The 23,455-nt window shown below is 39.3% G+C and overlaps 1 protein-coding gene across 1 annotated transcript; it reads left to right on the top strand.

Moving 5' to 3' along the window:
• The first annotated feature begins 4,003 nt into the window (after positions 1-4,003).
• IFNG (interferon gamma) lies at positions 4,004-7,643 on the top strand. The gene is made up of 4 exons (XM_066184576.1): positions 4,004-4,126; positions 6,250-6,318; positions 6,645-6,824; positions 7,480-7,643. The coding sequence occupies exons 1-4, from the start codon at positions 4,004-4,006 to the stop codon at positions 7,603-7,605; spliced, it is 498 nt and encodes a 165-aa protein (XP_066040673.1). The 3' UTR covers positions 7,606-7,643.
• Positions 7,644-23,455: the final 15,812 nt, after the last annotated feature.

Genomic DNA, 23,455 nt, shown 5'->3' with positions numbered 1-23,455 from the left:
ATAAAACAAAAAATGAAAGGGAAAAAGCTATAATCAGGGGTCATAGTGAAATCTGACATGACTCTGCAAGGGCATCTTCGGGTATTTGGTGTAAGGTGTTATATGAACAGAAGGGTGTGAAACCTCTGCTTTGCATGAAGAGTCAGATGACTTCCAGGCAGCAAAATGAAAAAATGCCTTGGTTTCACTTCCTTCTGTGTTAGGACCAGATGACAATCCCGCTGTGACTATGGAGTCTCGCAGAAGGACCACATCAATTCTATACAGCACAAGATTTTCCAATCCTATTCTGGCATCTCTTTCAACTAGGTTAGGACAAGTGTTCAGACAAAGAGCTTGTGCTAGTGTTGAGTGTTCAGTCCGTTTTGGCATGTACTCCACAGATATCTGCTAAAGAACACAAATAGAACATTGCATGCTCTTAGGAAAGGGCTTTTGGAAAGTGCAGATATTTTCAGGTTACCTCCTGTGTTGTTTGTAATGATGTTTGTTCTCAGTATAGGCAATGCAGGGGAGCCATCTGAACCTGGGTCTTCCTCACAATCTGACTATTCACAGTTCTTGGGCAACAAGACCTGCACTGGACAATGGTGTTCTGATTCATCACTTTTGGGCAGAATGGGAAGCAAAACAGGGCTGAAAGAGACACAGGATCCTCATGTTCTAACCTGTTCTAGGCAGTTGCCTAGTTTCAAAATAATTTGGAGACATGGTACTGTGTGTCAACAAAAGAGAATATTATGAGACTAGTTTGTCAATGTTAATGTGGCACCATTTATTAAAATGTAAGGGATTTGGAAAAGGGATGCTATATTTCTGTATTAAAATACATTTCAGTGCAGCTGATTATTTAATACAGAACATTCAATGCTTCATGTGATAATTTGAATGTGGAAATTAGTGAAAGGTCTGAATCTAGCCTCCCTAGGCAGGAGAGTGTACCTAAAATTCAGACCTGCACTTTGAAGATAGCATAACAGAGACAGATGTCATGGCTTTTTTCTTTGCATTTTGCTTATTTTTTTGCCTCAGTTTATGATAAAATACTTGTAGCACTGCATTGTGGGCAAAGCACTGCAAGGGGACCAGGAGACCCTATTTGTGTCCCTGGATTTGCCTTTTTCAGAGGCTGAATGATCATGAATAATCCCATTGCTCTGTGCTTTTATTTTCTTGCCTGCAAAATTGAATGCTTGGCAAGTGGCCTTCTCTGAAGTGTGAGGAGATCAAATTAGCCAACTAACCCACCAAAACGATAACCAATATTGGCAAAACGTGAGTTGGAAAAATCCTTTTTTCCTGATACTTCATCCTCCTGCCATTCTTAGAAGTTTAGTTGTAATTTGAGACCAAAGGGAGATCACCTGAGGGGCCCAGCTTGCTGTGCATGAGATGGGTGTCTGACAAGTTTAACAGGGCAGCCTAACCCAGCACAGTCATTCTGGATGAATAGTTCCCTGTAGAAGGCAATATTCCTGACTTAATATTTCATGTCCTGGAATTACATCTTCTGCTTGGCTGGAAAATTACAGCAGTTAGTTGTGTTCAACTGCGTTGTGATTTGTTCTTAATGTGTTAGGAAAACTGAGCTACTTGAGTAAAGAATCTTTCCCAAACTCCCTTCTTTCAGGCCTTCTTTTCATTCTCTCTAGTAATTCAGTTCAAAAGCACCGTTCAAATTAGAACCTGTAATGGCAAAAAACTGGGCTTCATGACTCGGTCCCTCTTCCAGTCATGTGTTTCTGACTGCATGAAGAGTGCCACAGGTAACAGGAATCATTTTCACTCTCCCACTTTACTTGTCCTTTCCAACACTTTGCCAAAGAATTGCTCTGTTGACTCATGGCCAGTCAATGAACCTCAGCAGGTGTCCCCATCTTGTAAAATATGCTTGATTTTCCTGTGTGTGTAAGACTACATTTAGCTGAGCTACACCATGTGTTTGTTCTTGCTTTGCATAGCAATCCAGATGTTTCAATCAATAGGTTTGTTCAGTGTGCTGGCATTTGTGAGTTCACTTTGAATTCTGAGTCCACTCTGAATTTTTGTGGGGCCTCCATTTAGTCACCATCCCTAGTGGTAATTAAAAGGCATGTGACTGTGGGGTTTAGGAACATGGTTTAGTGGTGGACTCAGTAGTTCTAGGTTAGAGGTTGCACTCAATAATCTTAAGGGTCTTTTTCAAATGAAATGATTCTATGATTCTAATTTTTGGCACAGAATCACAGAATAAAAATGGTTTGAGTTGGAAGGGGCTTTTGAAGATCATCTAGTCCAGACTCTCTGCCTTGGGTGGGCATGTTAACTTTGCATTTGTTTACAGTGCTTTGAAGCATCCTCAAATAGCATTATTACCTTTCCTTCATGCCAACGCTTGCAGCAATTAAGTTATTACTAAATCAGTTTTAACTTGAACTAAAACAAGGATGTGGATTGCATAGCAATCCTCAAGCAGATTACAGCACTAATTGTTGTGCAGCCCGATGTTTGTTGTGCGATGATTCCCATCTGTTTGTGCTGCTGTCCCCAGGGAGTTCTTGCACACAGCTTTTGGGCCTGCTGTTGTTAGTGAAATTTGGTTCTTCTCCCTGAAAAATGACAATTTCCCTGGTAATAGTGGTCTGGGTCTCTTCCACAGGTGGAGGTCCTCTTTCAAGCGACAAATGAAAAAGATTTGATGGCATTAGTGGTCATTGGCTGAGATGGAAGGAGCTTCTGGGTAGAGTTTCTTCCAAGGAGTATCCAAATTATGGAGAGCTATGTGGGTCTGATATGGAGAGTTCTAATCTTACCTGTTGGGTGCCACTTTAATTTTCATGTTTCTGCTGAACTACAGACGCCTTGCATTGCAATCTGTGTGAACTGAGCCCACAAGTTCCCTATTCCTGATTATCTCTCTTTTCTTTTCCCTATGGGCCCCTTTTTTCTTTCCCTTGTAGGCTCCTGCCTACCCTCCATTCATGTGCTACCATCTAAAATCATCTGATTTCTTCACAAGACTCTTCAGAATAAGCTCTTTTCCCATTATATCCATCAAAGCAGAGTTTAGTTCCTATTCAAAAACATTTTCCCCAGCTATCCTCAATACCGCTGTTTCAGGGTTCTGTATGCACTCGGAGACCATCCTGTCTGTCTTCTTCAGCGGGGCTTGTTTTCATCTGTGTCCTTCTGTTTTCATGTGCTACACACATTTGTGCAAGTGAAATGGCAGATGAGGAATTTTAATCATTGCCAAGCAGAAATGAGTGTCTTAAGTACTAAATACTCTGCTCCCACAGATACTAGACAACCATAGAAGGATTTAATATAATAGATTGTTGCATTCATGCTGGAACCTTGCTTGTCCTATTCAGAATCTGGAGGTGAAGAATGCAAAAGTAGGAGAAATGCACTTTAGGCCATGGAAAGGATGCAAACAATGTTTCACCAAAGTTCAACAGCAGAAAGAATGTTTAAATCTCTAAGTGTCTCTATAGAATGCCACAGCAAACTCGGTGATTACTTTAAAAGAATACCAGAAATGAGTTGACTGTTGCACTGACCCTTTAACCACAAGTAAAGATTTTTTTTTTTCAGATGGTGTGTAAGAATAGGTTTGAGCCAAAACGCATACTCCTCGACCAGCATGGCAATTTCCCCCTTTTCCCCAACCACGTGTAAAAGAAACTTCAGAATCTGCCACGTAAATGTTACCCATTGATAAACCACTGAAAATTTTTCCAGGACCATACTTTAACAAGACGCTTTCGAGGGATTCCCTTGATTAGCCAAAAAATGAAGGGTTCTTATCTAACACTATCTTGTCTAAATATACACAGTCGGTGATGACGAAATAAAAAAATTTCAAGACCAGGTATAAATACCACTGACAGGCTGATGAAGTTCAGTCATCTACTTGCTTCTAGTAGAAGATTTAACTATTAGAAGTTGGAGCTCTCTGCTCTTAGACTTGTTCTCCCAGAACTTATCTGAGCAGTTTAACTAAACTATTCAGTTTAACTAAATGGCTTTCCAAACCTACAGCTTGTTTGTTCTGTCTGTTATCATGATTTCATTTGGACATGTTGAAAATAGATTGAATCTTCTTCAACTTCAAAATGATATAGACAAACTGAAAGCTGATTTTGTAAGTATAGTCCTCTACTGCATTTCTCTTCTCTTCTCTTCTCTTCTCTTCTCTTCTCTTCTCTTCTCTTCTCTTCTCTTCTCTTCTCTTCTCTTCTCTTCTCTTCTCTTCTCTTCTCTTCTCTTCTCTTCTCTTCTCTTCTCTTCTCTTCTCTTCTCTTCTCTTCTCTTCTCTTCTCTTCTCTTCTCTTCTCTTCTCTTCTCTTCTCTTCTCTTCTCTTCTCTTCTCTTCTCTTCTCTTCTCCTGCTGCTAGTGCTTTACATTTAATCCAAACCTGACCACTGCTTGACATACTCAATATGTACCAATGGAGGGTAATCATAGAAATATTTTTTGATCATACCTTTTATTAACAAGAATATGGATAATATTTTTTTTTTGTTTTACTATATTCTTTCATTAACCTGATTCAGTTTTTCAACAATCATAGTTGTTGTAGTAATTTGGATTTATTATAGGGGTGTTCTATCTTTCACAATAGCTTCTTCTAGCTCAATCCAGCTTTTATTAAATGGAATACTTTGTAACAAGAAATCTTCATGGAATTTATGGTGAATATATGAATCTTTATTCAGTTCTGACTAGATGCAATTTACTGACTTTTTAAATTTTATGTTAGCAATGTCAATGGGAGATTTAATACTAGTTAGCAATATAAAAATATTGCAGATGAACCTTTGCTTTAAAAAATGCATTTGCTACTTAAGCTATTTTAAGTTGTAGTAGTGTGTTGCTCAAAGATGATTTCTACTTATTCTTTTGCATCCTCCAGTCATTTTATTTCCACATGTGTGACTATGCTCTGGCATGGGAATGTAATCTGGCATGATATTCTTTCTTGTCAAATAGAAATTTTGGTAACTTGATAACTGTAATGTTAATACACCAATCTTCATCTGGGAGGCATTAAAGTAGCACACAGCTCAATTCAGCAGGGATTAGTAAGAGATAGCAGATCTACAATACACTTCTAATTAATAGCTTTTTTCAATATATTTTTGTTGGGGTTTCCCCCCCTCTCTGAATGCATGGAAACAACTGCAACAATCTGCTTCTATTTTCAGCTCTAATTTTTCCATGATTTTGTTATAATTTTGTGCAAATGACAGTTGAAATGCTGTAGTCAGACAACTGCCCTGAAGTGGTAAAGACTAGTGTGACACCTCAATGTTTGCAGGAAACTGACTGTAAAAGTGTCATTATGTCTTAAATTTGTGATTAATAAAGACCAGGGAGAGTCTTACTAGAATATATATATAACTCTGTGGAAGAGATCCTGAGCCATGGTGAGCTTTTTGCACTGACATTAAAACTTTGCTCCATAGCAGGTGCTCCCCATCTTTCAGAAGTAGAAAAAAATCAGTTTGGGAGTGTGCTTAGCATGGGGAGCCAATCAGCTTGGAAGGCTCCTGTCAGACTGCAAGTTTCCTCTTTGCACTCACTGTGTTTAAATTACTGGGCAGGCAAAAGAAGGAAATAGTCAGTGTTGTTTACAAAAAGGAAAATAAGACACACAGAAGAGGAAATGATTCAGTTTGTCTTTCCTTGGTAGGAGAGTTGTATTGCTCTTAGCTTCCTAGAACCAGCTGCCAACATTTGGTGGTTAAACTCCATGCCTGTGAGCCTCTCAGTAGCCTACTAATCTTGCATATCCCCATACCTGACTGTGGGCTACTGGGATGTGCTCCAATTCTGCAAATTATAGTTTTATACTAAAAACAGTTCATTCTTGTTCCATATGAGATTTTACTGAGAGTGTATGAATTTAGGGTCACAGATTACAAACTGTTGGACTTTGACTTACCAGAAAACACACCAAGATCAGACCTAATGATTTTCTAGCCAGTTGCTGTGCTCATGGCGAGCATTTGGAAAAATAGATGTGCTAAACATTTCCAATCAGATGAGTTATAGCAGAAGACATTGAAAAGAGGACTAATACCATTTCTGATACCAGGCAGCCAAGCAATGGGACTTGGTGGCTAGAGAAGTGAAAGCATTGTGATAGCTGTAGACCAGATGTGCAAAAATCTGAATTTTGATGCTCATTTGAACAAAGAACACAAATTTGCCTTGTGGTAAATATTGTTTGTGTAATAGATATGTTTGGGGTTTTTTTGCAGAACTCAAGTCATTCTGATGTAGCTGATGGTGGGCCTATTTTTACAGAGAGGCTGTCAAGCTGGACAGAGGTGAGTCAAAACCAGATATGATGAAGCATCTCAGGCACTTTTTTGGTACAAAGCAGCTCCCAGAACCAGTGTAATTGTGGTAGAACGAACGTGAAGCAGAGTTCTCTTCAGTGGCTTGGAAATGAGGCAAAAATCCCCAGGAAAAAAACTTTATACTGCACCGTGAGCTGACCCAGAGGTACAGCCAAGCCCGGAAGATGAGTTGCAACATCTTTATCGTCTTGTTTCAAGTGACAGAGAACCCCTGTATGATGTGTTTTATCTTCCTTCCTTTCCCTGCTGATGGGCACTCACAGACCTTTCTTCTTGATCTCGTTTTTCAACAGAGAAATGAAAAAAGGATCATCCTGAGTCAGATTATTTCCATGTACTTGAAAATGCTTGAAAGTACTGACAGGTCAAAGGCTCACGTCAGGAACATAGCTGAGGAGCTCCATACTCTGAAAGAAAGCCTTTCTGATGGCTCAAAGAAGATAGAAGATCTCAAGGACCTGACTAAACTTCAGGTAAGGCTCTTCCCTTTCCACCAAATCTTGAGTCATTGTATTTTCCAGTTGTAATTTGAGTGTGATTTAAGCTAATAACACTTCAGTAACCTGTATGGTAATCCCTGTGTAGCTCAGTTCATGCTGGAAAACCAAACGCTTCCAGCTGCAGGGGCTCCTGCAGGTCTATAGTGTGGGGTAGTGCTGAGTCGTGCTGCAATTTGGCACAGAGATACTGGCAGCACTGTCCCACTGCCACTGGCACAGCCCTTTGGGGCATAGAAATTGGTTATGAAAGTTGTGCCTGGCTATGGAATGCTCTGTGGCACTTGGAATGCTCTGGGAGCACCTGGCTCGTGGTGCTCGTGACACTGGCACAAACCACCGACCTCCTCAGAGGTCTGCAGACAATGCCCCACTGGAGTCAGCTGCTTTCAGCAGCTCTGTTTCACAGAGTATGGCTGGTCTGTGGCAGGTGGCAAAGTAGCACAGAAAGTGGAAATCAAAAATTGATGATATAGTGGCTCTTTGCTGTGGGAATTAGGTAGTAGGGAATTGAAAGTTGCAGATGTCCTTCTGTTTTACCCTGGTAGCAGGGTAGTCTGTGTGTTGTGGTCAGTAAACAATTACAGCTCTTGGCATGACTTTTGTTCCATTTGTTTCTTGCTTATTACAGATGAGTGACTTGAAAATTCAGCGCAAGGCTGTGAATGAGCTGTTCAGCGTCCTACAAAAACTGGGGGATACCTCAAGTTCTCACAAAAGAAAAAGAAGACAGTTTCAGAGGCTGTGCAAATGCTAATGCCATCTTATGATCTTCTGTACTGAGCTACCGTGCAAGTCTTGTTGGGACAAGAATATTTTTATTTCAATATTTCTATTGGTTTTTTTATACATTTATTTATTAATATTTAAGTGTCTTAAGTAATTATTTATAAAGAAATACTAATCAAAATATTTATACTCCCTAATATTATATAAGAAATGACTTTGTCTTAAAATCCTGTCTATTTGTTATATGTTTGTTGATCTGAAAATACAGAATGAGGCAGTGTTTACCCAGTTTCCATATGGAAATCTTGAAATTACATTATAATGGTACCCAGCTTTCCATCTGGTGCTGTCTTGAGAGAGATGTTATGAGATTAGTCTTATGTATTTGGCATGGAGATTACAAGCACCAGGATGGGGAAGTTACTCTGTTCAGGAAAATATATTTATGTCTGCTTACAACTAAACATATCTAAATACAAATCAAACAAGTAGACATGCTTAAAGATAAGCAAATGTTGAAGCAAATTTCTGAACTAGGGGACTGATGATTAATTGATGGTTACTATTATTATTATTATTATTATTATTATTATTATTATTATTATTATTATTATTATTATATTGTTGTTGTTGTTATAATGCACTGAAGTTACCAGGAGGGCAGTCTACTTAATATCTCAAGACAATGTGACTAACTCTATTGCACTGACTTAACTTAAACTCTCAGGTTTTAAAAATTTCTGTTGGTTTTTTTTTTTTGTTGTTTTTTTGTTTTTTTGTTTTTTTTTACTGAACCATTCAAATGTGTCTGTTGTAATTTTATTTATTTGGAGATAACAGTATGGAAGTTTTTGTCTCAAGGACTATATTTTTGCACTGGAATATTTTTTAAAAACTTGTCATTTTCAACTGAGATTTTTTGAAATTTGAATATTAAATAAATAAATAAATAAATTTTTAAGTGTGTTTCTATGTATATTCACCATCATCTATGTGAAATGTAAAACTCTAATTTTGTTCTACATTTTCACAAAGGACGGTCCTTTATATTTAAAGAAATATGGCAGAAGAGTCTAAAATTCTCAAGTTTTTCTTGCATCTGTTTGAGAAAACATAATTTTGCTTGTGGGAAGGCACTGATCATTTGAAATTTGTTGTTACTGTGATCTAAGATAAAAAACACTCCCAAGTTTCTCTGCATGCCAAAGTTATGGAGCCCAGAGTGAGCTCAGGCCATCTGCTGGGCTCTCTGCAAGTGATATCACCTGGAGGCCTGGGGCAGCTAGGGCAGGTCTCAAAGGCTTCAGAATTCCCTGGTCTCAGGGCTCTGCCATGCAAATTATCTGGGGGTAGACTGGCTGAACTGAGTGGGAACGGGTCAGATCTTCCTTGGCATTCCTGCCAACATGAGACTTCCGACTACCCCCCGAGCTTTGACTGAATCTGTAAAGTCCAGAAATAGCACCACATCATGCCAGAAGCTCAGTTGCAGCAAGTCCTACAAATTTAGTTGTAAATTGTAAATTTAGTTGTAATTATTGCAGCCATTCCTACTCCCATGGGCTCAGCTGTCTCCCGTGGTTAAGATACCTTCATTCGTATCTGCATTTGACAGTCATAACAAAGTGACTTTGTGATCCTGGAGACTCCAACTGATTTTGAAGGAAACAGCTGTTCTCGTTTATATTCATCACAGACATTCATATGCATGGGAGATGTAAGTGAAATTTCTCGTGTAGGATTTCTCCAGTACCAGGACTAAGCATGAGAAGCCTCAGTAAGCATTTAACATAGACAATGTGTCCTTCCGTGTTCTTTCACAGGGTATTAAAGGAGACTAACTCTGCTTTGGGGATACACAGCCAGGTGCAGCGAGTTCTATTTAAAAAAGAAAAAAAAAAGAAAAAAAAGAGAAAGAAATTAAAGAAAAGGAAGAGGGGAAGGGAAGGGAAGGGAAGGGAAGGGAAGGGAAGGGAAGGGAAGGGAAGGGAAGGGAAGGGAAGGGAAGGGAAGGGAAGGGAAGGGAAGGGAAGGGAAGGGAAGGGAAGGGAAGGGAAGGGAAGGGAAGGGAAGGGAAGGGAAGGGAAGGGAAGGGAAGGGGGAGGAACCTAACAGAAGGCTTAAAGTTTCATTAGTCATTGGCAGGGAGACAGTGTGTTTTCCTACTACTCTGGAGTGAATTAATACTCCATTTCTTGAATTTAAAGCCAAGACTGGTTAGAAACTACTTTATTAGACCATAAACTGAAAAAATCTACAGTCCTTCTATACCTTGCTGTATGGTTCTATGGAAACACAATTAAGGCAATTGTATCCAGAATAAAGCTTTGTTGGGTATACAAAGCTTTAGCTGTGCATACCCAACCCTGTGCTCTGCTGTACCCTGCATTCCTGAAGTTATCACTTTAAATTTGGCTCAAAACAGCAAGTGTTGTGTGGGGAGGGTTTCCTCAGTCACACAATTTCCTGGGTTCTTCTCATCCTAGTGTGGAGTAGCAGAGAAGGAACGAGCAGTGCAGAGATGGAGTAGTATCTGTCACTGCTGACAAAATGTGTTTGTATATTCTCATTTCAGTAGTTCGATGATTTGGTTTTTGTTTGTTTAATTGATTAGTTGGGTTTTTTCTTCTTTTTTTTTTCCTCCAAAGTATCCTCCTGAAACTAGACATTGTAGAGTTTCAGCAGAGCTACCATAATCATTACCATAATCATTCAAAGAAATCCGAATAAGTTTCTCATATTGACGTGACTTGCACGCCCAGTGTAAGTCTGTGCAATTTCTAAAGGGTGCTTAAGATAAACTACTGAATATTCCTCACTTTGTTCTGTTACTGTGAAAATAGTGTTAGATAAGAATGTCATAAAAATCAACCCCTACAAAGCCATTTTTTCCATCCCATCCCATCCCATCCCATCCCATCCCATCCCATCCCATCCCATCCCATCCCATCCCATCCCATCCCATCCCATCCCATGCCTTTTTGGTATGGCATATAATTGTATACTATCCAAATTAGGTGAATCTCTTTTAACATGAAAACCTGTCATCTCTTCTCTGACATTTGCAGGACTCCTGGATCTCCTTTTCTCTGTCATTCCTCACAATATCCAAGTGAGGAGGGCACTTCCAACTATGTTAAATGTAAGGGTAAAATGAATTTTAATGGCTACCATAGATATTTCTATAGAAAATGTATCAGAAGTTTTGAACATTTTTGACTGAAGATCAGTGCAATTTCTTCCACCTACACAATCTGAGAGTGTTAATAATATATGTGCATGCTTGGGAGTGAAAAAAAAGAATCTACTATTTAGTAGTTAAAATTAGAAAGGGAAAAAGTCAAAAGGAAAGACAAATGTCTGAGAATCTCACTTTGTTTTATGCATCACTTCCGTAGCACATTAACTCTGTCCTTATTCTCTATTTCTGCATACTATCAGCTCTGATTTTAATCTGCCATTTTATCAATTTGTCACTCTATATTTTGTAGTCCTTTAATAGTTTTCTGGAGCTGGACATCCTCTCTGTGTCCTGCATAACTTAGTACATCACCAAACTTAGTTATGAATATTAACAGCTTAGTATATCACCAAACTTAATTGTGAATATAAATGATTAAGTTAACGTGAATAACCTAGTACATCAGCAAGTTTAATTCACAACTCCCCCTATTTCTCAAACTGCTGGTGGCTACGTTTTAAATCATGGTATTGTTAAGGTTGGAAAAGATCTCTAGGACCACGGAATTGAACTGTTAACACAACACCATTGTGTTCACCTCTAAACCGTATCCCCGGGTGTCACATCCACATGCCTTTGGAACAATTACAGAGATGTTGATCCCAGCACTTCCTTGTGCAGCCTATTCCAGTGCATGAAAAATGACACAGGCTCAAGAAAGCCCTGTCATGACTGAACCCGCTTAACTGCAAAAACTATTCACTGATTCCTGCTCCTTTTTTTCTTATATTTTAATCAATTGATTTTTTAATATGAGGAATTCCTTATCATGTAATAGCTCAACTTCTTTGGTAGCCTTACAGTGAGACTCATCAGGGATTCTTTTGAAGCTCAAAGACATGGTTGTATTTTGTCTCCCCCTTGTCTATATTCCCTGACTCTCCATTAAACTCTATTATAAACAATAAATGCTATATATCGTTTCACAAATGTCACAATATTTACTATTTCCTTTTGCACCACATTTATCCATGGGCCCACTCTGTCTTGGTACAGTGCAGTAAGGATTTAAAACCAGTTTTACTGGTTTGCAGTTTTCTGGGATTCCCTTGAGGCCTTTTGGAAAATTAATATCCAAGAAGTCCACTTTGTGCATGCCTGGTGAGGGGGCAGACTCAAGAGTGGGTTGGATCCTGCACACCCCAAAATCTGTAGTTCAGCTGTTTTACCCTTGAGTCCTGCAGGACTCCCAGGTGTGGGCTGTCAGCACAAATCTGTCCTTACCATCAATTTCCTCCATTGGTCTAGGAGTGACCATGGGATTTTTTTTTTTTGGTAAGTGGGAAGTAGAAATAATGAAAAAGTCTAAAAAGGTCTGGAGGTGTAAAACCCCCAACTTGCCAGATGGGTGTGGGATTTTCAGCCCAAAATAGCTAATCATACAAAACCTCTCACCTCTTTGTTGTCTTGTGTGGGGCTGAGTGATAACAACATCTTCTGCAATGCATGGGATGTACGTAGGCTGCTGAAGTAGGTGAGAAGCAGCACAATGGCCTTGCAACAGCAAAAATATTACTTCTGGATTTCTTATCTAGCTGTTGGCCTTCATGCAAGATAGCAAAATAAGGCCATCTGTCTTCCAGCTTCTTCTTTCATTCTTTCATTTCTACAGTTCCCTCTCACAGTGAGCAGAGACTTCCTGGCAAGAAATAAGGAAGGTGTATGCCAAAAATCTACCTGCAGAAAAAAGCAGAGTAGTTCCTTGCTCCACAGCAAAACAGCTGTGGCTGTATGGTGGTCACATTATCCAGAGGGAAACTAGAATTGAAGAGGGCTCTATTCCTCGTCACACAAAGTGGGAAGGAACCTCTTGCACTACTCTGTGCTCACTGCTCTCACAGGCAAACATCATTTGTGAGAATTCCCCCTGTATCCCTGGTCAAAGATGACCTTGACCTTATAAAACAGAAACCAAACCAGTCATGTAAACCTGGTCTTTAAATCAGCCCCGGGTTGTGAGTTTAACAGGAACAAATGACACTCAGTATTTCCTCACAGATTGGATCTATGTTATCAAAAAATGCAATAAAATATATCTCTGTGCATAAACATTTCTGCAGATAAGTATTCTTGAAAAATGAACCCAAAGCCAATGACACCGAAGGAAAGTCATTTCACAATTGATGATTTTATTTTATCCTAAGGCTGTTATTGTCACCAGAGGCAAGGAAATTCCTCTCCAGAGTCACCCTTCTGATAGGTTCCTGAAGGTCAAATGTGTTGCTAACAGGCAACTCTCCCTCTGGGGCATGCACTGCTGTCCTCATTCCACTTTCATGTCTTCCTGCATTATCATCTGGTGTCCTCCTCCACAGACTTCTGGTTGCATCCTTAAAAACTGAAGACATCAATGATCTATGATCTTATAAGGACAAATTTAGACTTCCCACTTTCATTGCACCTTTAGAAGGACTATTGAACAGAAACATTATCCAAATAATGGTGCTCTAGTAATTCAAATTTATTCTTAGGAATTTATAAGATATTTTATCCCCACTTGAGCTACATGATTACACTATTTCAAGGAACCATGATGATCAATTGAGTTTGAAATACTTACCTACACCGAAAATTTGGCAACCAGGCTAAACAAATGCTAGACAACACCCTCTTACCCAATTTATTGCAATAAACAAGTACAGTTCTTTACTAACTCCAATGAAGAGCCAGTAGTATGCTGTTCACTTGAGGTATGTAATTACTTGTGCAGTTGGTGCTGCTTGAGGTTTCTGTTACAGGTTGATTGATATAAAAATTCATAAAAGTCAATGAGAAGATTCCTTTTGATTTAAAAGTCATTGGAATTGGGTAACTGGGCTCTGGATACCAATGTAAGGTGCTTTTTAAAAAAAGAACCATCACAACTAGAGTGGGATGCCCAAACAAATTAATACAGGGAAAAGTATAGCAGAAGTTGATAGTTTAAAATAGATCTTGGATTTTAATAAATTTGTAACAAAACCAATCAGCAGTGTTCACATTATTTGCTGAGAATATTCCTATTTTCCCTAAATAGTCTCAAAATTCCTCACATTTGAACCTGGTATACAGTCTTGAGAATTATGAAGAATGTGAGTTGCTTCACATCATCAGTAACCCACTACACACTACACACTATTTAATTTGAATGGTCCAGGCTTACTATCTTCTGGTTTCTGAATCATGCTTCTCTTTTGGCCACTCCAGACACTCAGACAACAACTTTTACTCAATGAGGGAAAGATTTTATTACTCACCGTAAAATGAAACTGTTTTGGTTTTGATTACAAATAAATATGCTAAAGTCCTTTCCCTTATTTAGGACAGTAGAAAAATGTTTGGAATAGAGTGGCTGTGAATTTATGGAAATGCCAAAATGTATTGATAAACGACAAAACTCTCAAGTTCCATAAAATACCATAAAATAATTAATTAAAAATGCATACGGTACCTTACAGCGATTTCTGGAAAATACTTAAAATGCTGTCAACTGTCCTATGTCATTCCCGTGCTTGTTCTCTTAGTTTGTTCATTAACAGAGCAGTTTACTAAAAATGATCTATGAATGAACAAATTGTTGTCATTTTTCATCTGATGCAAACAAGCAATGAGACCAAAAGTCCAGCTGGTGAAATTCATGTTGCCTGTCTAGTAACTGGGTGGTTTTTTTTTTTTTTCCATAGACTTTTTAACAATCATTTGCTTCTTAGGTGGTGAAAAAATTGATGTGGTTTTCAGATGGTGTTTATCACAAGTGGCTAGTAACATGGATATAAACGGAAAAAAAATATTCATTTTAAAACCTTGAGCTGGTCTTAGTAAGCTAGCTCTTCATTTCAGAAAGTTCTTCTGAATTCTAAAATTATGTATAGATCAACCACACAAATGCTACATGAGCACACTTTAGGGAAAGAAGAACAATTAAAAGAAGAAATTTTCATGCATTTGTGCCTGTATCAAAAATAAGCTACACAGAGATGGGCAAAATAAGAATCTTTTAATCTGCACAGAGAAAAGCAAAGTGTCAGATGAAAAGTTAACGTCCCTTCAGCTAAGTAGCTTCTGTTCAGTGACAGAAGTTTTTTCTCAACAAGCCTCTCACATGCCCTTCAAAAAAAAACCCCAAACAAAACAAACCCTGAACTTAAATCTGCACATTTTACAGAAATGGTGTTTGACAACCTGTGGAACCCACTTACTGAAAGCTCTGTCTCAGACCAAAGGTGCTCTTTGAGGATATGAGAAGCACTGTCTGGCCTGATTGACTGAAGTTAAGGAATAGCTGTGGTGCTTCCACAACTTTTAATAGCCCTAGGCACCCTTTTAATCCATCCAGCACACGTTTCACATACTTTTTGCTTTATTACTCCATGTAACATCAACTCCTGCAATTTTGCTAGGCCATTTTCTACTCCAAAGAGGCTTTTCTGATAAACTCTCTGAAATGGTGAGAAAATGACTGACAATACAGAAGCAGAATTTTCAAGAGGACACATTTAATAGTGGATGGAATTCTTTTTTATTTATTTGTCAGGATGATCTATCATTTCCAGGACATGCTTGTGTGCATTTCTCTGAGGGGCAAAAGCTTCTGAAAGCACTAAACAGTACAGTGAGCACATCTGTTCTGACTCTCTTCCCACATGGATAGTTCTGCTCCTCCTGGTGCCTGTGTTCCCTTGTATCTTTTCCAGTCTTAAATTCAGAGTAAACAATCTGCAGCTGAGCATTTGCTCAGTAGTTCAGATAGGTAAATGAACAAGGCTTTGGACTTAATCTTTTTCTTCAGCCCTTGTTTCTGGTTCAAATTTCCATTGCTTTGCTATATTTTCTTTCTAGCCACTCACTTTTCTATCATCACCTGTGACTCATTTTCTCCCACTCCCAGGAAAATTCCCTGATTTTTTTTACCCTGCTTGGCCCTTCCCAAAGCCCAGCCTTCCTGAATCTATGAATAGGGCCAAAACTCATCCTTTCCTATGGATCTCTTTTCAGGGCTTCCTGCTTTCCATGTGATGTGACCCAGATAATGCTAGCTGAACTCAAAGGAAGTCTCTGTCAGATTAATGTTATGTGTGTTTGTATTTATACAAACATGAATACATTTTAATACCTATCTATTTTCAGAAAGGTCCAAACCACCCTTTCTCCACCTTCAGTCCCCCAATGTCTTAACAGCACATTATTCAGCCATGTCCTTCAGTCATTTCTAAAAATACTTATTTGACTTTATTATGATCCTTCTAATCTTCTCTGTTCTTTATTCCGTTTTATTCTGCAACCCAGTTGCACCCTGGGTTTATGAAATTTATTGGCACCTTGTGAGCTCCTATCAAATATTGGTAGCTAATTCAGTCAAGCTGATATTGTAATGCTCTGTCCCTATCTACTTTTTGGTATCCATTATTTGGAGAGATTCTTATGAACATAAGAAATAACGAGTCTACCATTTAAGTGTGGGAGTTTAACTTCTTGTCTGGCTATCTCTAACCTGTAGCTAATCAGTTTAATCTTCAGAGGAAAGTCTGTGGTTTTTGGTCCTTTTTACTATTATTGTTTTCTTCCCGGTAGTTATTCTCAGTTTGTCTGTGTTTGATCTAGAAGAGACCTCCTGTATAATGCCTCTTCAGCCACAACAATATGCAAAGACATGTATAACAAATTTAGCATCAAAGTAGCTTCTGCTATTCTGACGTATCAGAATAGCACTATTACTGTTTTTCACCTCCAAGAAGGAGTGAAAGGGGATAGATGGTCTTGAGTTTAAAAATATCTGACTGAGAGCTAGCTCAAGAAGAAAGATGAATTTCCTTTTCACGGTCATCCTGCTTTGCCACCCCAAAGCACTGGCACACAAAATTTTATCTTAGTGAGAGGTGCGTACACTCGTGTAACTTGCCCCAAACCCAACTATTCTGCAGCAGGATTTATGCATTTATACTTAAAGCTGGACTACATACTTGAGTTAAACCATTAAACAAAATAGTTGAAAAGAAAATGCTAGCTTTCATGTACTTGAGAAGGTTGTGGTGAGGGGAAGGTCTGTAACAAAATTCAGGAGAAAAGGTCCCAGCCAGTACCACCATCTGATAGCCTGGTTTTGTATCACCACATCTGCCTCAAAACGCCAAAGGCAAGCCAAATTTTCTTTCCTGCAGTTGCACAATTTGAAGCATTACTGAGCTGTGTGGGCTGAAATTCACCTCTGGGTAGAGTGACAAAGCACCTGCCAGGAACACCTCATGCAGTTCAGCTCCAACCCCCGCCTGCCTTCAGCTTGCACAGGTGGCTAAACCAACAGAAAACCAAACCATAGACCTTGTAAAACTGAGGGTAATTGCTACACAGCTCACAGCAAGTAGGGCTCAAAGCAGCCCTGGATTCCCTGCAAGTGCCTAATATATGACATTACATACCTCCTCTCACTGGACCCCTCGCAAGCAGAGATGGTCTAGCCAACTGTATACATTTTGGGGTGAACAAACCTTTATTAAGAAGAGGAATGAATCCTACTGTGATCTTAGTTGTGGTCAAAGCTAAGCACTGAGCACAGTTTGCAGCAAAGACTTCAAATGTAACACATTAAAGTATCAATGGAACGATCTTATTTAGGTGCTCTTTGGTGTAGCTATTTGTAGAAACAGAGGCACTGTATTAGTCACAGTGCTATTAATCAAGTAGTCTGGCTGACTCATAACTGAAAAGTGATAATAGACTAATCAAAAATATGGACAACAAAACACAGCTTATGGCTACTTTTCCATGATCGTAAAGAAAACAGGGAAAAGGAGTGGTTAATGTGAAGTCGAGGGTTATAAGTATTACAAGGACATAGAGAGAGGTTGTAACACCTAATAATTGATACTACTTTACAAGAACAAATTCATGGTTCATATCTTTCAGAAATCAGATTTTAAAACAATGCATTAAAACATCATCCCTATCAATTAAAAATTGCTCAGACACGTGTATTGCAGATGCAGAAAGGCAGGGCAATCAAACATCATGGAAATGGTTTTCTTACCTAAAGAACGAGAAGGCAAATGTGGCTGGAGTTAAAAGGGTTTAGGTTTACAGTGTCTGTAAAACAGTATAAACCGCTCCTCAAGCCTTCCTCTCCTGGTTCAACTAGTTTTCCAAGGAAGATAACATTTTTCCATGTGTGGAAACCTACACACAGTGGTTTACCCATGTTTGATATCTTTCACTAATAAAGCAATTCAGCATGTAATTTCATTAATTCTGTTTTTTCTAGGCTTCTTTACTCATTTGCCATTAGGCTAGAACAGTGATTACTGTTGTGTGTGACTCGAGATGGGAATCACTCACATTCACATTCTTCAGTAATGGTGCAGTGTCCCATTAAGCCTATTTGCTGAGCAAATGGGATTCCCAAGAAACGGCAGACCAGACTGCAGCAGCAGTGGGAATAATTAAATTATTTTTGCAGAATTTTCATATTTGTTAATTTACATTATATAAATTCTAAATTTTGTGCCAGAGCTTACCTGTAAAGATTAATTTACTTTTGTTGAATGTGGAATTTGGAGTTTCCCAGCTGGAGGCCTGTGTTACAATGTTTCATTGTGACCATTTTTGTGAAGGCCAAAAATAAAAAGAGAACCTTTATCTTACTTTCCTTCATTCCAAGTTGCTTATACATTAGGGTTAGATATTTATTATTATACTCATATTCATTCCTCTTGAGACGGACAGTAAGGTAGACAAAGTGAAAGTAACAAGGCTGTGAGATCATATACAAGAGAAGCTCATAGCTACAACAACAACCTTGGGAGGTTTGTGTTTCATCTCTCCACTTTCCTGCTAATGCAAAAGTTGTAGAAAACAGCCCAGATTCACTAAATTACTTATTTCTGTTGGCTAAAAAACACCTACTTCTTTTCAAATTCCTGAGGCAAATGGCCTGGCCTCATGTTCTCTGCTTTTAGATACAGGACTTTCCAGCTAGAAGCTGTTAAACCTTTCAATACTTTGCCTCAGCTCTATGCTCTTCAGAAACATGATCAGGGTGTGCCATATGAGGCTAACCAATTTTCCCGTTGCAGAGGCTACAGTTCTGAGAGGGATATTTCAGCTACAAAAATGTCTAGTGAAATCACAGGCTGTTCCTGAGTCTTGCATGTACAGCAGGCTGTGGGCTCAAAACCACTCCCAACAGGCCAGGGCTGACTTCATATTACAAGCACAACTGCCTCAAGTAGGTGCTCATAACTCTCTACCCACGGAGTTTCTACCACAAAAGTCAAGAAAATATATAAGCACTGGTAGGTCCAGTAGGCCTCACCAATTTGTGTACACAGATTTGTTTCACCAGCTTTTGACTGAAACATGGTACCACAGAGTTTAGAAGACCAATTTGAAGCAGACACGTGGTGCTATCCCAAAAGTAAAACCAGTATTTAATGATCATTTATACCAAGCCAGCAGATGTGTAGGTGAGTGAGGAATCCCCTGTCCACTTTGCCATAGTGCTAGAAATTCAACACCATCAGGTTCTAAAACAGCCTTGATTTTTCACAAAAATTATGTATAGCTATGATACAGTTCAATGCGTGAAGCAGCAGAAAAATGGCCTTGGGATAGAAGGCATCTCTACAGCACTCAGAAGATGAGAGGAAGGGTAAAGAGCCATGCCAGTGCATACAGGTAGATTTTGACACAAAGGAGAAAGGAAAAGCTGCTGAGTGATGCAGTGGGAATGGGAACCTGGTTCATGTGGCACATGGAGAATGCTTAGATTGACATAGCTTGAGTCAATATAAACAAAAAGACTGCATTGCTGAAAGTCAGAAAAAGGGTTTTGAAACAGAACAAGAAAGAAAATTAATAGACAATAAACACCTGACTGTCAACTTTTAGGATTGTCGATTAAAATAGCGTTGTGTTTGGTAGCAGTGTATTTGTATATCTGTAGAATTTACAAGACTCGGTGACAGCTGTGGTGTGATGACTCACAGACAGTTGACCAAAAGAGATACCTGACTTCCAGCCTGAGGAAAGGTTGGTAGCATGGATCCAGGAGGAAGCATGACTCCATTTGACACTACTGAATTGAAGCTGGTGTTGGTCATTCAGAGAACCACAGGGACGAGTCATGAGGGTGAAGAAGATCCTCAGCCTAAACAGATGAGGATACAGGTAGGGCAAGGAAAGTATCAGAAAAGTCAAGATATTGAGAAAAAAAATGCTAGTTAACTGTTGAATGAGTTTGGGATACTATGAGTGTGGTCAGGGAGAAGTCTGGTAAGACTGAGAACGTCTACTCCAGTGGAGTACAAGAAGCAAGACATATTTATCAGTTGGAAAGGTGGACATTTTCAAGCCTGTGTTTTCATATGTGGATAGAATCATCTCCTTCCATGGTTTTTCATGATGAACTGAGGCCAGGCTTATCAACCCTCAATGAATGTAACTGACAGGGCATGATAAAACATGAAAAGTATGACTAAAGACATATCAGATAAAGAGAGTCTAAGTATGGATTAAAAGCATCAGCTGAGGGGAATGAAAATGAAAGCTAAGTCAGGAAGGATAAAGTCATTGAATTTTGGAATGGTGAAATCAGATTTCACACTTGTTATATCCAGATATGGGTCAGTCTAGAATTGCACATTTAGCCCAAGGCAAAAGGACTCTGCTAGATCCTGGATCAAGTTCTTCTAAATTGTAGCTCTATATGCAAACTATAGAGCTGTTTGTTCCAATCCAACACCAAATAATAAATTATATTTAGTGGGAGTTTTTGGTGTGATATAAAAGCATTTGTGTGTTTCTTTGAGACTCGATAAAATGCAATGCAAATCACTCATGCACACCAGCCTTCACTAAGTTCTTTTTACATTTCTGTATCAAGTGCTGGAGAAGAGACCTCTGAATTCTTCCTATAAACTGTCCTGTGCCCTCTAGTAGCTTTGTGGGCTAACAGACAGCTATTACCTCTGCTTACAGACCATCGTGCCACTCTGCTTTAGTAGTGAGACACCTTCTACTTCACCTGCTGAGGCCAGACCTCCCTGCTGTGTTGTTGTGTACAGTATCACCTTTTGAAAGTACTTTCACCTAGTTTATGTTCCCCAGTGATTTTGTCAGATGCCTCCTTCCTCCTCCCAAATCAAAATAAAGGTCTGCTCTTCAAGTTAGTTATACACTGAGAAGTAACACCTTGTGATGGAAAAGCAAAGAGCCTGCAGCTGTGACAGACCTTGGAGGTGGATCTATCATTGCCCAAGCCAGTTTACAGCTTTGAACAGCTCTTGTCTGTTACTATTACTGGAACAAAGCACAGTCTGGAATTTTGAAACTGCATCCAAAAATCTCCTGCTTGCAGAGTCTGATATGAGTCTGGGCTATCCACATATGCCCATATGTGCATGGATATTCAAATGATGACTTTGTGGATTTAGTCCAACAGCTATGCTATATGAGGCTTCTACCATAAAAATCTCTTTGTTGCATACACTTTCTGTGACACTGCTGTGAAAAAATCCACTTTCTTGGAAAGCTTTCTCCTCTATGCATGAGGAGGGCAGATGCTGTGGGAAATGCACTGCCAGATCTGTGTGACTAAATTAAAAATACTATGGCATCAATTAACACCATGCCTTTCCATATACCCCTTTATGGATCTGTTTCACGTAACATACAACTATAGCAACATGCAGCCATAAATTCCTGACTTATCAGGAGTCAAGTTAGTGAAACTCTTTCTTCTGTGGTTTTCCATACAGTTAGTATCCAGAAAATGGCTATGAAAAGGAATACACTCCAGGTCATCTGGAGGGGAAAGGCTTGCAGTGCCACACATCAAGGAAGAAGTCTGCTGGGCTGTCTCACAGCTTCCTCATCCTGCCACAGCTGCTCACCATATGCTGCCCTTGATGGCAAAGAGCCCTTTGATGACTGATCTAACCCAGGCCAGGGGACACTGAGATGTCATGCATAGCAGCTGGGAACTTTTGGGAGATGATGAAGTCATTTGTCACTGAACAAATCCAGAATGTACTCCCATACTAGTCATTGTGAAGAAAATTAACTCTACCTCAGCCAAAACCAGCACATGTGGTCACAGCCTCTACACTAGTCTCAACGAGGGTGCAGAAGCCCCACCACATTCCAGGCCTGCGTCGGCCCCTGGCACGCGACTGGGGAGAGAGTGGCATGGTGTGAGTGCAATGCCTATACACCACTCAGCTCTGCATGTCTAGTCCATCCCTCACTGCCCACTGTCTCAGGCTGTGTGTGGGATGTATAAACAGATTCAAAAGGTCACGTTGGAAAGATATCTACAACATGAGCAAATACACCCAAGAAAAAAGTAGTTTTTCTTTCTCTTCACTTCTGTCAGCCAGTTCAAAATGTTGCCAGTGCCTTTACTGTATAACTTTCTGCTACCCTAGCCCAAAACACTATATAGCCATTTGAAGAAAACGTAGTGTTCCCTGGTACCCCTACACTGCAGAAGCAATTTCCTCCAAACAAAAGCAAATTGTTCAGCAGAGATGTGGGGCTATATAACACCATGCATCTTGTTTCTATACTGACTTCTCCAATTCCAACAAAAAGCTCACACATGTGATTATTGGATCGTCACATACCACACCGTTTGGCACAAAGAACCACTCAGAATTGAATGTCAAGTCCTCAAATCTCTTTACGTCAGCCAGCCTGGGCACAAACTGAGCAGTGCCATCTGGATTCAGCTTTCCAGGAGGGCAAAGTGCTCAGCCTGTCTGGTGGCTGCAAAGTTCAGTAATCTCTGACTGCATCCTGGAACAGCACAGTGCCTGATTATGAAAGATCAGCTTGAGGACATCTTGTCAGCTGAAGAAAAAAAAATTGCACTTTGTTTGTGTTTGCAGTCAATGGAGAAAAAAAGTTGAACATATTGAATTCTCCTCTCTTCTGGATGGTGAACACATGGACATAGGAAAGAATTTTACATAGAAATAATCAACAAATATGGATGCTGCTACTTCTAATCACCTTCCTTTTCCTCTCTGAAAAGAGAAAACCCGTAATTTTCATCACCGGCATTATTCCTTACATGTATCTCAGAAATCTCCAGTCACAGCTGAAGCCCTACAGAATAAAGTTTCAGCTATATTTACTAAACAATACTTATTGATTCCTTATACTACGTATACCTAATGGCACCAATCACTTCATTTTAACTCAAATAAAGCAAACCCCATTGGCCTTGGGGACTATGCCTTCACACATTAATGTGAGACCACAAGTAAGAAATGATGATGTTCTTGTTCTTATGCACAGCTTAGAATGCTACAGAGTAAAACAGATCTTTTGCAAGCTCCTCCAGAGTTGACTGTTCACTAGAAACATCTCCACCCAAAAGCCTGTGCAGAGTATTAAGCCCATAAGCCTGTGCAGAGCTTATTGTGACCCAGGACAATGCCTGCAAATATCTTGAAAATTATTTTTTGCTGTATGCTTTTTACATGCCTGTCACAAGTTGTGGTAGAACAGCAGTCAGTCCAGATACTGTTATGAATAAAAACAAACAAAAAAATAAAATAAAATAATATTTCTCATTTGTCAGACCGTGTTTGCTTAGTTTCATTTTATATTTCTAGCCCACAGAAGGCTTACAGGAAATTTCAGCTGTTAAAATGTAAATTTA

This window comes from Chamaea fasciata, unplaced genomic scaffold, assembly GCF_029207755.1.
Source record: "Chamaea fasciata isolate MVZ Bird 193981 ecotype frontalis unplaced genomic scaffold, bChaFas1.0.hap1 SCAF_5, whole genome shotgun sequence".
NCBI classification, from domain to species: Eukaryota; Metazoa; Chordata; class Aves; order Passeriformes; family Sylviidae; genus Chamaea; species Chamaea fasciata.
This window is presented reverse-complemented; position numbering and strand designations above follow the sequence as displayed.

Coding starts and splice junctions, on each gene's coding strand:
- IFNG (XM_066184576.1), top strand. CDS start 4,004: ATGGCTTTCCAAACCTACAGCTTGTTTGTTCTGTCTGTTATCATGATT. Junction 4,127..6,249: donor ACAAACTGAAAGCTGATTTT/GTAAGTATAGTC, acceptor GTTTTTTTGCAG/AACTCAAGTCATTCTGATGT. Junction 6,825..7,479: donor AGGACCTGACTAAACTTCAG/GTAAGGCTCTTC, acceptor TGCTTATTACAG/ATGAGTGACTTGAAAATTCA.